Genomic DNA, 12,587 nt, shown 5'->3' with positions numbered 1-12,587 from the left:
ATAGCATGTGTCTGTCTACAGCTTACTCTGTGCTGTCATATCGCAGTGTTTGTTTCAACGTACATGGATTTATACATATTCTGCATCTTTTTTCCCAGTTATTATCTTGGTGATCTTTTTGATGTATTGTAAATCTACTTCAGTATATTTAACAGTTATTTGGTATTCCAAAGGATGATTATTCCACAGTTAACCATTCCTCTGCTAATGCTCTCCAGACAGTGATGCCAGGTACACATCTATAGTTGAACACATTGGATTTATTACTTTTTGCAGCAGAGGAGAATGCATACCATGCGGAACCATAGGGTATCTCAGAAGATGTTAGAAAGGACTTATTGTAGGATTGAGCTTATATTAGATGATTTGGGGGGAGGATTTAAGAGACGGGGGCTTTGCTCTGGATTGGATACTGTCAGGAAACTGGATAATTCCATGATGGATATCTTAATAAGTCTTATCCAGAAGGAGGGAAGAAGACTGGGCCAAGGCTCAAGCTGTGGTTAGTAATAGTGGCATGGATTAGGGTCCTGTTTGTAGCTTTGGCAATGTACATGTTTTATCTGTGTTCAGATACCATTACAGGGTGATGCTGTTTTTGTCTTGTTCTGTTATGGTGACAGAGGTCACACAGCGGTCTTGTCTGATGACAATGTTCTGTGAAGTTGTTTATATTCATCAGGAGAACATAGCTGTTAGTGTCACCAGCTCACAGCAAAACCAAGGCCTAGCTGATACTACCAGGCTAGCACTGGGATGCCAAGGGCTGCTATTTTCTTACTTACTGTTGATAAACAGCTAGGTTGTATCTTAGTTTTTATTGACACAGCTTTTCATTTTCATCGTTAAAATAAACATTCTCGTTATATGGATCTTAGTGTACATGTGCAAGTATTCTTATAATATAAATTCCTATAAGTGGAATTATATTAAATGGTATATAATGCATCATAAAATTTGATTTATAATCATTGCTGAAAGCCTATACTTATTTCTGTTCCCACCAACAGGGCACCTTAGCCAAGAATAGACATTAACAGTCTGAGATTTTTTTTTTCTGGCTAATAGAGATATCTTATTATTTTAATCATATATTTTTTTTACTAGTGAGTTTGAGCATTTTGCTCATTTTTTTTAAAGCAATAGTTTTCCTGTTCATATTCTTTTCCCATTAAAAAATTTTTAATAACCTTGTCTTTCTTGTTGAGTTTTAAGGGTACTTTATATGTTATAGATATTAATACTGCTTTATATTTGTGGCAAGTATTCCTCTCCCTACCTCCTATATGTCTTTTATTTACATAGGAAGGCTTTCTCCACCTTGAGATTATTAAAACATTATTAATCTTCTAGCACAGTTATTTTACTTTTCCCTTAAGGCATTTATTTTATTAATCTATCTGGAGTAAGGAATATTTTTGTGTAATTTTTTCCCTAGAGATCCCTAGTGTTCCACTATCATTTGTTGACCAGTCCATTTCCTTCACAGTAATTGGAAATACCACATCATGTTCTAAATGCCTACGTAGACATCAGCCTGCAGGAAAATTTCTCTTACTTGCCCTTCACTTAACTAACTGGGTTAACTGATATTCTCTATTCTCTTTGAATAACATACTGACTGAAGACCACGGTAAGCTTAATGTTTATTGCCAGTAGGCTACTCAGTACTATGCTGTTACAATTCTGTTTCTGTTAGTTGAGATTTACATCACTAATACCCAGATTTTGTCATTCTAAAAACTTTATGCCAGCTGTGTTTGTCGTTGCATTTTCATTATTTAATGCAATATTATGTAAATCAGTAAAATATGAGTACAGAAAGAAGGAAAGTTGCTGTTTTAAAGAAAATTGCATGCTTTAGAAAGAAACAGTGGGTCACTAAAAAACTTGAGGCTAATAAGGACATAGTTTACTTAAATTTTTTTAATATGTACATATATTGATCTAAACAGTTCTAGGAGTAGAGAATGAAATACATGAATCAAGGATTATTTTTGTACTGCAGGAAAACCTGTTAACTAAAAACTAAAACAACAATAAAAAATTAATTGAGGGCTTCCCTGGTGGCGCAGTGGTTAAGAATCTGCCTGCCAATGCAGGGGACACGGGTTCGAGCCCTGCTGCGGGAAGATAGCACATGCTGTGGAGCAACTAGGCCCGTGAGCCACAACTACTGAGCCTGCGCGTCTGGAACCTGTGCTCCACAACGGGAGAGGCCGTGATAGTGAGAGACCCGCGATGAAGAGTGGACCCCGCTTGCCACAACTAGAGAGAGCCCTCACACAGAAACGAAGACCCAGCACAGCCAAAACTAAATGAATTAATTAATTAAAAAAAAATTAATTGAATTGAATACAGTTTGGTGTATGAGAGGAAGTTTATTTTCTCAGTTGTAGCCCTTTTTATATATTTTCTTGTAAAACATTTTAATGATGTGTAATCCATCTTACAACTTTATATTGTAAGGACATATACATGATAAAAATGTGTCAACAAAAACCCAAGCTGTTAATAACATAATACAGCATTTTCATACCACAGGAATGTCCGTGTAGGCATTTAGAACATGATGCAGTATTTCCAATTAGTTAAAAATACTGATCATTAATTTTAAACTTAGAAGAATGAAGACTAGATTACTGCATTGTATTAGTTTTCTGCCATATTGCTATGTAACAACTTACTTCAGAGCTTAGTGACTTGAAACAAATGTTTGTCATCTCACAGTTTCAGTGAGAAATCAGAGTGGCTTAGCTGGGTGGTTCTGTTACAGGGTTTCTCAAGAGAATGTAGCCAAGGTGTCAGCCAAGACTGCAGTGATCTGAAGGCTTTACTAGGGCTAAAGTGTACACTCCCAAAATGATTCACTCACAGGGTGCTGGTTTTTGTCAGGAGCCCTCACTTCCTCCTCATGTGTGTCTGCCGTGTGCAATCCAAGAGAAAGCAAGATAGAAGATGTAAAGTCTTTTATGACCGAGTCCGAGACGTCACATACCGTCACTTTTATTTCTTCGAAGTGAGTCAGTGGGACAGCTCACACTGAAAGGCAGGGAAATTAGGCACCTACTCTTGAAGAGAGCGTAACCAGTGCACTGAAGATATTTATTCTGTGTGTGTATGGGTCACGGAGAGGGCGGGATTCATTTATAATGTTCGGCTTCTTTTTAGGACACTGCCTTAGGAAAACCACGAGAGGTGTTTCGGCTTCCTACAGATTTGATAGCATATGACAATCGCCTTTGCGCATCCATGCATTTCACATCTTCTACTTGGGTTACCTTGTCAGATGGAACTGGAAGATTGTATCTCATTGGAACGGGTGAACGTGGAAATAGTGCTTCTGAAAAATGGGAGGTGAGTTTTTTTTTTTCTTCTTTAGACTTAGCAAAGTCTGGAAAGTATATTCAAATTAGATCTTAATGGTTTTGAAATAACACTTTTTTAGGGATAGTTTACATGTGACCTCTTGACTTGTATAATATATAATGTTTTGGATATCTTTTTAAGTTAAATTATAAAATGTGTACCTTTTATGAAACTGATATATTAGCTATTCCTGTTTTGATCTGGGGTGCGTGCAGTTGTCAAGAATTGCATTTGCTTTTCAGCAAATACCTATTGAGTGTTTTATAAGTGTAAAGCAGTACACTAAGCAATGATGCTGCCATCTTCTTCTTCTTGAAGAGTTGGCCAGAAAATTGCATTGTCATGTCTTTTCTCCTCTACTCTTGTTTTATTTGCTGGTATGTTTAAGGGCCCAGCACACTGCTGCACCACTCTGCTAACTGTCTGGTATGTTTAAACGGGTCAAATAGTAACTATACCAGAGTATTCCCAACTTAGAAAAATATACTGTAGAATAAATAACTATAGTTACGTACCAGTCTCCAAGATGTCATTTTTACTTCAGTTTTTTAAAAACAATGTAACAGACTTAAATCTGAGGGGCAGGTGTTAGGATTTTAATAGTAATAAATATGGAATTATTTTCTCTAGAGCCACAGTTTTTGAAGGTAGAGAAGAATGACACTGAGTTGTGCTAATAAGTACAATGTGATATTGCCACTGTCTAAATCTCAGCAGGTGGCCTTTCGTTCTGGGTAGCTAAAGCGATATGAATTTAATATTTTACATCTTATAAAATATTTTTATCAGACCAATAGATGCCTACAAAGACCAGGCTTTAATTATTTGAGAAAAACCAAGAAGGCCTTAGTGGTTTACCTTTCTTACTAAGTTATACCAAATGCTATACTTCCAAATTGTAGTATGTTCAAAAAACTAAACAAAAAACACAGTAAATTATCAGAACAACAATAGCCTGTTTATAGGGGGCCTTTGTAGTCACAGTTTCAAATAGTTATTGGACATTGTGACATTTTCTGTTCTGGCCTCCAGTAATAACTTTTTTTTTTTTTTTTTTTTTCCTTGCTGAGGCAATGTGGTATATAGCACAGCTACCTGAAATAGTTGGAAGGAATTTGGAGAATGATGGGCAGGAGAGATATGAATGAGAATTTATCTGTTATCAAGCCGTGTGGATTCTGTTGGTTTTCAGTAGTAAGAAACACACTGACCTTGTTCACCTTCAGATTAAAAATAACACCACATATTCCACCAGAAGGAAATTCATATGGGTTTATATTTCATTTGGTTTTTGCTGTGTATATCTCTTTGGCACATATTAGGCCTTCAATAATATTTTGTAAATGAATTCAAAATTTAAATTCACTCCACATCCTCTTCAGTATTTGTACTATCATAATGAAATCAACACTCTCTGGGGAGGTGGGGGGAGTGGGAAAGGGATGGGGCTTGGGCATTACTGAGGTGGGAGGAATACTGAGGGATATTGGTCGCTTTGAGAGAAATAACTCAGTAGAGTTTCGAGACTTTGGGGGAATTCGTGTAAGAGAGGAGGCTAAAAGTGAGCATGACGGGGGCATGGTAGGGCCTAAGGGGGCCAAGCAGGCGTGGTGGTGATGACTCAAATGTAGAAAGAGAAATAAAAGAAGGCAAGGAAGACTGCCTGTTTCCAAATGTGTGGCCTCTAATGTGATGGGGGTGCTATATATCAACAATATCACAGTTGATTTGCTAGGTTTGTTCAGAAGACTGGAAACTTCAGCCTAAGAATTTTTAAGGGTCCAGACATCTACTCCTCTGGTCTCATGAGAGAGAAAGAAGAGAAGGAAATAGTAAACTGGCTACTTGTGCTTGGTAGAACTTTCAATTTTTTCTCCCTGTGGTTTATTTCTTCTTTTCCCCCAAACAAAAGCAGAACCCAGTCAACCAACTATAAAAAACCATGTCTGTCATCTCTGTTTTGAGTATTTGAGGTGTTTTTGGTTTTTTATCCCTGCTTATGGAAGACTTTAGAATGGATTTCAAAGCTCTACTATTCGAATAATTTTGGCAGAGTTGCTCAAACACAAAGAGAAAATGATGACATTAAAGCACACTTTTTTTAAAATTTTCTTTTACTTTTTTTTTTGCGGTACGCGGGCCTCTCACTGCTGTGGCCTCTCCTGTTGCAGAGCACAGGCTCCGGACGTGCAGGCCCAGTGGCCATGGCTCATGGGCCCAGCCGCTCCGCAGCACGTGAGATCCTCCCGGACCAGGGCACGAGCCCGTGTCCCCTGCATCGGCAGGCGGACTCTCAACCACTGCACCACCAGGGAAGCCCTTCTTTTATTTTTTTATTGAAGTATAGTTAACTTACAATGTTTTGTTAGTTTCTGGTATACAGCAAAGTGATTCAGTTTTACATATATATATTCTTTTTCATATTCTTTTCCATTATAGTTTATTACAAGATACTGAATATGTTCCCTATGCTATACAGTAGGATCTTGTTGTTTATCTGTTTTATATATAGTTGTTTGAATCTGCTAATCCCAAACTCCTAATTTATCCCTCTTCCCCTTTGGTAGCCGAAAGTTTGTTTTCTGTGTCTGAGTCTGTTTCTGTTTTGTAAGTAAGTTCATCTGTATCATATTTTAGATTCCACATATAAGTGATGTCATATGGTATTTGTCTGACTTACTTCACTTAGTATGATATTCTCTAGGTCCATCCATGTTGCTGCAGATGGCATTATTTCATTCTTTTTTATGGCTGAGTAGTATTCCATTGTAGGTATGCCACATCTTCTTTATCCATTCATCTGTCAATAGACATTTAGATTGCTTCCATGTCTTGGCTATTGTAAATAGTGCTGCTGTGAACATTGGGGTAAAGCACATTTTTCTTTATAAGGCTTTCAGGTAGGAGCTGATATGAGGGGATTCCAGATAATGGGTTTAAAAAGAATAAAAAAGCTAATTTTTGTCTCAGATTAGTATTCAGCTATTTATTTTTTCATTTATTTGAAAAGCTTGTTTAGAAATTAGTCTTAAAACCTCTCCTATTTGGTATTTAATAAAAACATAATAGTCTTTTAGATTATGTGTTTGTCTTATAAAAAGAATTTGATAAGATTTTGTGTGTCTTTGCATAATGCTTTGATTCACTTTTTAAAAAGGAGCTTCAGTATTTAAATAGAGTTGGTGGAATTATACCTTTTAAATGTAAGTGGGCTCTTTTGTTTTTGAAGAACAAGAAAGTTTTTGTGATTTGTTCTCTAATTCCTTTGACTCTTACCTTTGTAAATTTCCAGAAAACAAAGACAAACAAACCAAACCAAAAACAAAAGGAAAAAAAGCATGCACACACCCACTCACAAATACTCACGAACTGTATTCAGAAACTAAGAGGAAGAAAGCAGAAATAAATCAGAGATGAGACAGGGGAAGAGATGCAGTAATGCATGTTGACTTGCTCATGTCCTGTACAGAACATTCTTTAAACTTGACAATTCTTTTCTAGAAGATTGCTTTTAATTCCCTTTCTCCTTTAGATGCTGTTTGGATGCCCTGTTGTTTTCTTTGTTTTTAAGCCAAGAGTACTGATCAGTTTTTTCTGTTAAACAATTAGATATTTTCCAAAAGTTCTTTCTTCAAGCAATATGATTTAAACTTGTAAGCTTTATTTAAGGGCTTTTTTCATTTTTGTATCCTTGTAGTAAATATGGATAGTATCCGAATTATTTGTTGGATTGTCAGAATTCTGTATATTTCCTCTGTGCCGTATACATTCATCTAATACATTTTTGTGAGTGTCATCTTTTTTCTTTTTTGTAGATTATATTTAATGAAGAGCTTGGAAATCCTTTTATCATAATTCACAGTATCTCATTGCTGAAAGCTGAAGAACATTCGATAGCTACCCTGCTTCTTCGAATAGAGAAAGAGGAATTGGATATGAAAGGAAGTGGTTTCTATGTTTCCTTGGAGTGGGTCACTATTAATAAGAAAAGTAAAGGTAAAACAACAAAAATCTGATCTCTCTGTAGTGGTTGCCGTAATTTAGTAGGTTTTGAAATGCAAAGAAGTTCCTGTAAATGCTATTTGCTTTTTCTTAGGCACTGTGTTATGATTCTGGTACCTGCCACCCGGTGGAATGAATATTTATACATAGTTTCTCCTTAGGTGTGGATTATAAAAAAATAATAATGTGTTTCCATAGTCAGATGTGCCTTTTTGTGTAAAAGGAGACACTATTACATAATTTTGGAATAATTTAAGTGTATATTTTTAATATATACAAAAGTGTATGTTAGTATGTATACACACACACACACACACACACACAGACACAGACACAGACACAAGATTTGTTCTTCGAAATATTTAATGTAATTTGTTTTTTCTTTCCAGTGTTGTAGTTTTATCTCTGGAGGAACACAGTAACTGAAAACTTTAGATTACGTGTTAGAAAGTGTCTGTAAAGGGCTGGATGGTAACCATTTGACTTATATCATAACTACTCAACTATGATGTGTGGTGCAAGAGCAGCCATAGATGAATGCATAAATGAATGAGTAAGGCTGTATTCTGGTGTTTATGGACACTGACATTTGAATTTTATATAATTTTTACATGTATTTAAATATTCTTTTGATTTTTTGTGATTTAAAAATATAAAATTCATTCTTTGGCTCACAGCTTTCTTTTCTTAATATCTCAGTTCCTCTTGTCCCTGAATTACTAACATAATTGTGTTACTTTTTATTTTCCCTGAACATTACAGAGCAGTGTTATATTTCTAAACTCTTTTGAGTGGAACATTTGATAAGTTATATTTTATGGTCAGGTAAGTTTGAAAATATGGGCATACGATATCTCCATTTCACATTAAGCATATTCAAGTTTCTAAAAATTTTGAGTAGAAAAAATTTAATTTTGTCCCAGCATTTCCCAACTCATTTAGCCATGGAATAATTCACTTGAGACCTACTGTTTTCTGTCCCACACATGTTGGGAAAAACCATCCAGTAAAATATACAGTGTCTAAGTTTGGGTCTTTAGAGGAAGCTAGGACTCTTTGCTGTGCATGTACCTGTGGAGGAAAAATAGTTTTTATTTCATTCATGAAATGAAAAGTCTATTCCTAAATATGTATGAAGTGAATGTGTGAATGTAGGTGAGGATTTAGAGAAAAAACACTGACAGATGTTTTAGAACAAATTGTATTATTATGTATGTATATGTGTTACTATGTGTAACTCATGACATTGAGTTATGATTTTTGACTGTTCATTATGAAGCTTACAAGCACTACCCACTGTAATAAAAATTTGTTACCCACAGTAACAATATAAATAAAGGTACGGACTCAACTGAAATGTTTGGGTACTTTTTAAAGCAAAAAACAAAGACAAAAACCCCTTATTTTCATAGAATAAGTTCAGTTAATTTACCAGAAACTCAGAATACAGTTAATTGTTTATATCTTAAAAATTCCAAGTACAGTTATTTATATTTGGTTATAGTAGGCAGATAGATCTATATCTGAATGTGTATAAAAATCATTTCTGCCATAAACATTTCATTTAAAAAAAAACCCTTATCAGTAGCTAGAATGGGAAGAAAATAGTCCACACCACACTTTTTCTGGTATCATCAGTTTGTAGCTTTTTTCAGAAGACACTTATCATATACTGGCTGAGAAAGTAGACAGGCTGTAGTCAAGGAACGGGTAGTTTTTTTCAGAGGTTGATGTTTCAGGTAAGGCAGTCACTTTTATGATTTAGAGCACTGCTCTCCAATAGAAATTTTTCCAAAATGGATGTGTTTATATGTGAGCCACTCAGTGTGATAGCAGGTAGCCATGTGTGGCTTTTGAGCACTTGAAGTGTGGCTAGTGTGACTGAGGCATTGAATTTCAAATTTTACTTAATTTTAATTAAATAGCTACTCTGGCCAGTGGCTACCACTTGGACACCACAATGTAGAACAAATTTCATCAGACCCAGTATTTTTTTTTTTAACATCTTTATTGGAGTATAATTGTTTTACAATGGTGTGTTAATTTCTGCTTTATATCAAAGTGAATCAGCTATACATATACATATATCCCCATATCTCCTCCCTCTTGCATCTCCCTCCCACCCTCTAGGTGGTCACAAAACACCAAGCTGATCTCCCTGTGCTACACGGCTGCTTCCCACTAGCTATCGGTTTTACATTTGGTATTATATATATGTCCATGCCACTCTCTAACTTCATCCCAGCTTACCCTTCGCCCTCCCCATGTCCTCAAGTCCAGTCTCTATGTCTGCATCTATTCCTGTCCTGCCCCTAGGTTCATGAGAACCATTTACTTTTTATTCCATATATATGTGTTAGCATACAATATTTTTCTCTTTCTGACTTACTTCACTCGGTATGACAGACTTTAGGTCCATCGACCTCACTACAAATAACTCAGTTTCGTTTCTTTTTATGGCTGAGTAATAGTCCATTGTATATATGTGCCACACCTTCTTTATCCATTCATCTGTCAGTGGACACTTAGGTTGCTTCCATGTCCTGGCTGTTGTAAACAGAGCTGCAGTGAACATTGTGGTACATGCCTCTTTTTGAATTATGGTTTTCTCAGGGTATATGCCCAGTAGTGGGATTGCTGGGTCGTATGGTAGTTCTATTTTTAGTTTTTTAAGGGACCTCCATACTGTTCTCCATTACAGTCCCACCAGCAGTGCAAGAGGGTTCCCTTTTCTCTACACCCTCTCCAGCATTTATTGTTTGTAGATTTTTTGATGATGGCCATTCTGACTGGTGTGAGGTGATACCTCATTGTAGCTTTGATTTGCATTTCTCTAATGATTAGTGATGTTGAGCATCCTTTCATATGTTTGTTGGCAGTCTGTATATCTTCTTTGGAAAAATGTCTGTTTAGGTCTTCTGCCCATTTTTTGATTGGGTTGTTTGTTTTTTTAATATTGAGCTGCATGAGCTGGTAAATTTTGGAGATTAATCCTTTGTCAGTTGTTTCATTAGCAAATATTTTCTCCCATTCTGAGGGTTGTCTTTTCATCTTGTTGATGGTTTCCTTTGCTGTGCAAAAGCTTTTAAGTTTCATTAGGTCCCATTTGTTTATTTTTGTTTTTATTTCCATTTCTCTAGGAGGTGCAGACCCAGTATTTTAAAATAGGGATTTATTTACAGAATATTAGGTTGTAAATTTTTTTATCCGTTTTATAAAAGGTACCTAATAGTGTGCTTTTTAATAGTACATTTAAAATATTTAGTTTAAATTAGAATTAATATACAAATATATTCAAATATTTTTATTATATAGTTTTTTATTTGTAATTTTTTTGTTCTAAAATGCTTTATTTTCTTACAGATAAAAAAAAATATGAAATTACTAAGCGTAATATTCTCCGTGGAAAGTCAGTGCCCCATTATGCCGCTATTGAGCCCAATGGGAATGGTCTAATGATTGTCTCTTACAAGTCCTTTACATTTGTTCAAGTTGGTCAAAATCTTGAAGAAAGTAAGGATGAAGACATGTCAGAGAAAATCAAAGGTAATTTTACTTCGAATATCCATAGAGCTCCTGTGTAAAATATATCTGATTTGTCCTCCCAGCTAGGTTATGAGTTTTACCAGGTCAAGATAGGTGCTTAATTTTTCTTTATTTTCCTTTATATTTCCCAGAATGGTCTTTTATAAAATATACCACCTAAGTAGTGTGAACTGTTCAATTTAATACTTTTGTAATTACCAAAAATGTTTTTAAAACCTATATATTATCTTACCTGATTAGATATTTAATAAATACTTATTGAATGAATAAACAAATACTAATGTCTACTTGTTGTTGGTGTTTGAAAATCCAGCATATTAGTATTGTCAATAATAATTTTTAAAAATAAGCTAACCTCTGTTCATTATAGGTGTCCTAATTACATGTTCTTATCTTTCATACTAAACTGAAAGAAGGTTCCTTGGGGGTAGAATCACTAAGTTTTCTCAGTGTTGCATTCATTCATGAATGCATGAGTGAATGAATGAAGGTAATGTTTTAGAATGAAAAGAGTAAAAAGGTCTTTCAGGAGAAATTTATATTTGTATACAAAGAGTACATATTCTTTAAAAGTATTCCAGAGAACATTTTTCTATAATCATTACTGTTTATATTTCTGGTATTTATAGCCAGGGACTAGTATATTTTACTTAACAGAGATTTTCACAATATTTAACAATTATATATATTACTCTTTGAATCTACCCTTTTTATTACTTTAACAACTTAATTATTTAAAATAAAAATTAGTTTCACTATTTTTATAAGTATATTTTTATATATTTTTATAGCTTAAAAAATGAATCCTTCGAAAAGTATTTAAAAATACTTTTCAAGCACTTAATTTATATGTTATATAATATTTGAATATGAAATAAATATTTGAAAAATACTTTCTCCAGGTTTGTAAACATGTACAACTCCAATTATAAGGGTTGTGCTTGGTAGCGTTTTATTTAGCGTCTTGTGATGTTTTTATGTGAGATGCCTTTCTGAATAAATTCTACTATTTTGTCTTAATTATAATGTTAAACTCTCCTAAAGTCTAGCCAGAGCAGCTATCCATATCTCTAGACCACATGCGCTTTAGAACTCCTTTGGTGAGCGATTGTGGAAGAATGAAAGACTGCCTTAATCCTTAGAACCAGTCTGCCTAGTAGCTAGGACCATGTGGTTCCAAGACAGATTTGCAGGCTAGTTGGGACACATCATGTGTTTAAATCACTAGCCACTAGTCCAGTGTTTCTTTTGTTGACATCTCACACTATATTTTGCATTCCTCCTGAATTCGTTTTTCCCTTTTAGTGTAAACCACAAGTCCCTTCCATTTTTCTGTTGCCTTTCTAATAAATAGCCCTTTCTTGTACCCACTTTCTCTTGGGAAATTTCTTCTGTATTTATTTTATCATTGGACTTTCACAATAAGAAAGGAAAATTGTTCTAATTTTTAAAAATTATGCATAGTTTGTTAATTAGTATGCTTTCTTTTAAGCACTCTTTTGAGTATGTATACCGGTTTCATTTTCTATAAACTTCAAGAAGACTGATATTATCTATTACCTATTTGGTATTGTCATGATATTATAAATAATGATATTTTCTTTGAAGACCTAATACAGTCTATAGAGGTATAGAAAGGTACTCAAAGCAACCAATAATGGAAAAAATTA

The 12,587-nt window shown here is 34.7% G+C and overlaps 1 protein-coding gene across 1 annotated transcript in view; it reads left to right on the top strand.

The window, feature by feature from the left end:
• NUDCD1 (NudC domain containing 1) overlaps positions 1 to 12,587 on the top strand; it is an 87,811-nt gene that overhangs the window by 24,732 nt on the left and 50,492 nt on the right. The window contains exons 3-5 of the mRNA XM_065895421.1: positions 3,172 to 3,357; positions 7,185 to 7,365; positions 10,735 to 10,917. Coding sequence (XP_065751493.1) covers positions 3,172 to 3,357; positions 7,185 to 7,365; positions 10,735 to 10,917 — 550 coding nt within the window. The remainder of the gene's footprint in view (positions 1 to 3,171; positions 3,358 to 7,184; positions 7,366 to 10,734; positions 10,918 to 12,587) is intronic.

The sequence above is a fragment of the Phocoena phocoena genome, chromosome 17, assembly GCF_963924675.1.
Source record: "Phocoena phocoena chromosome 17, mPhoPho1.1, whole genome shotgun sequence".
Lineage (NCBI taxonomy): Eukaryota > Metazoa > Chordata > Mammalia > Artiodactyla > Phocoenidae > Phocoena > Phocoena phocoena.
Note: the sequence above shows the minus strand (reverse complement) of the source record. Positions and strands in the feature narration are given on the sequence as shown.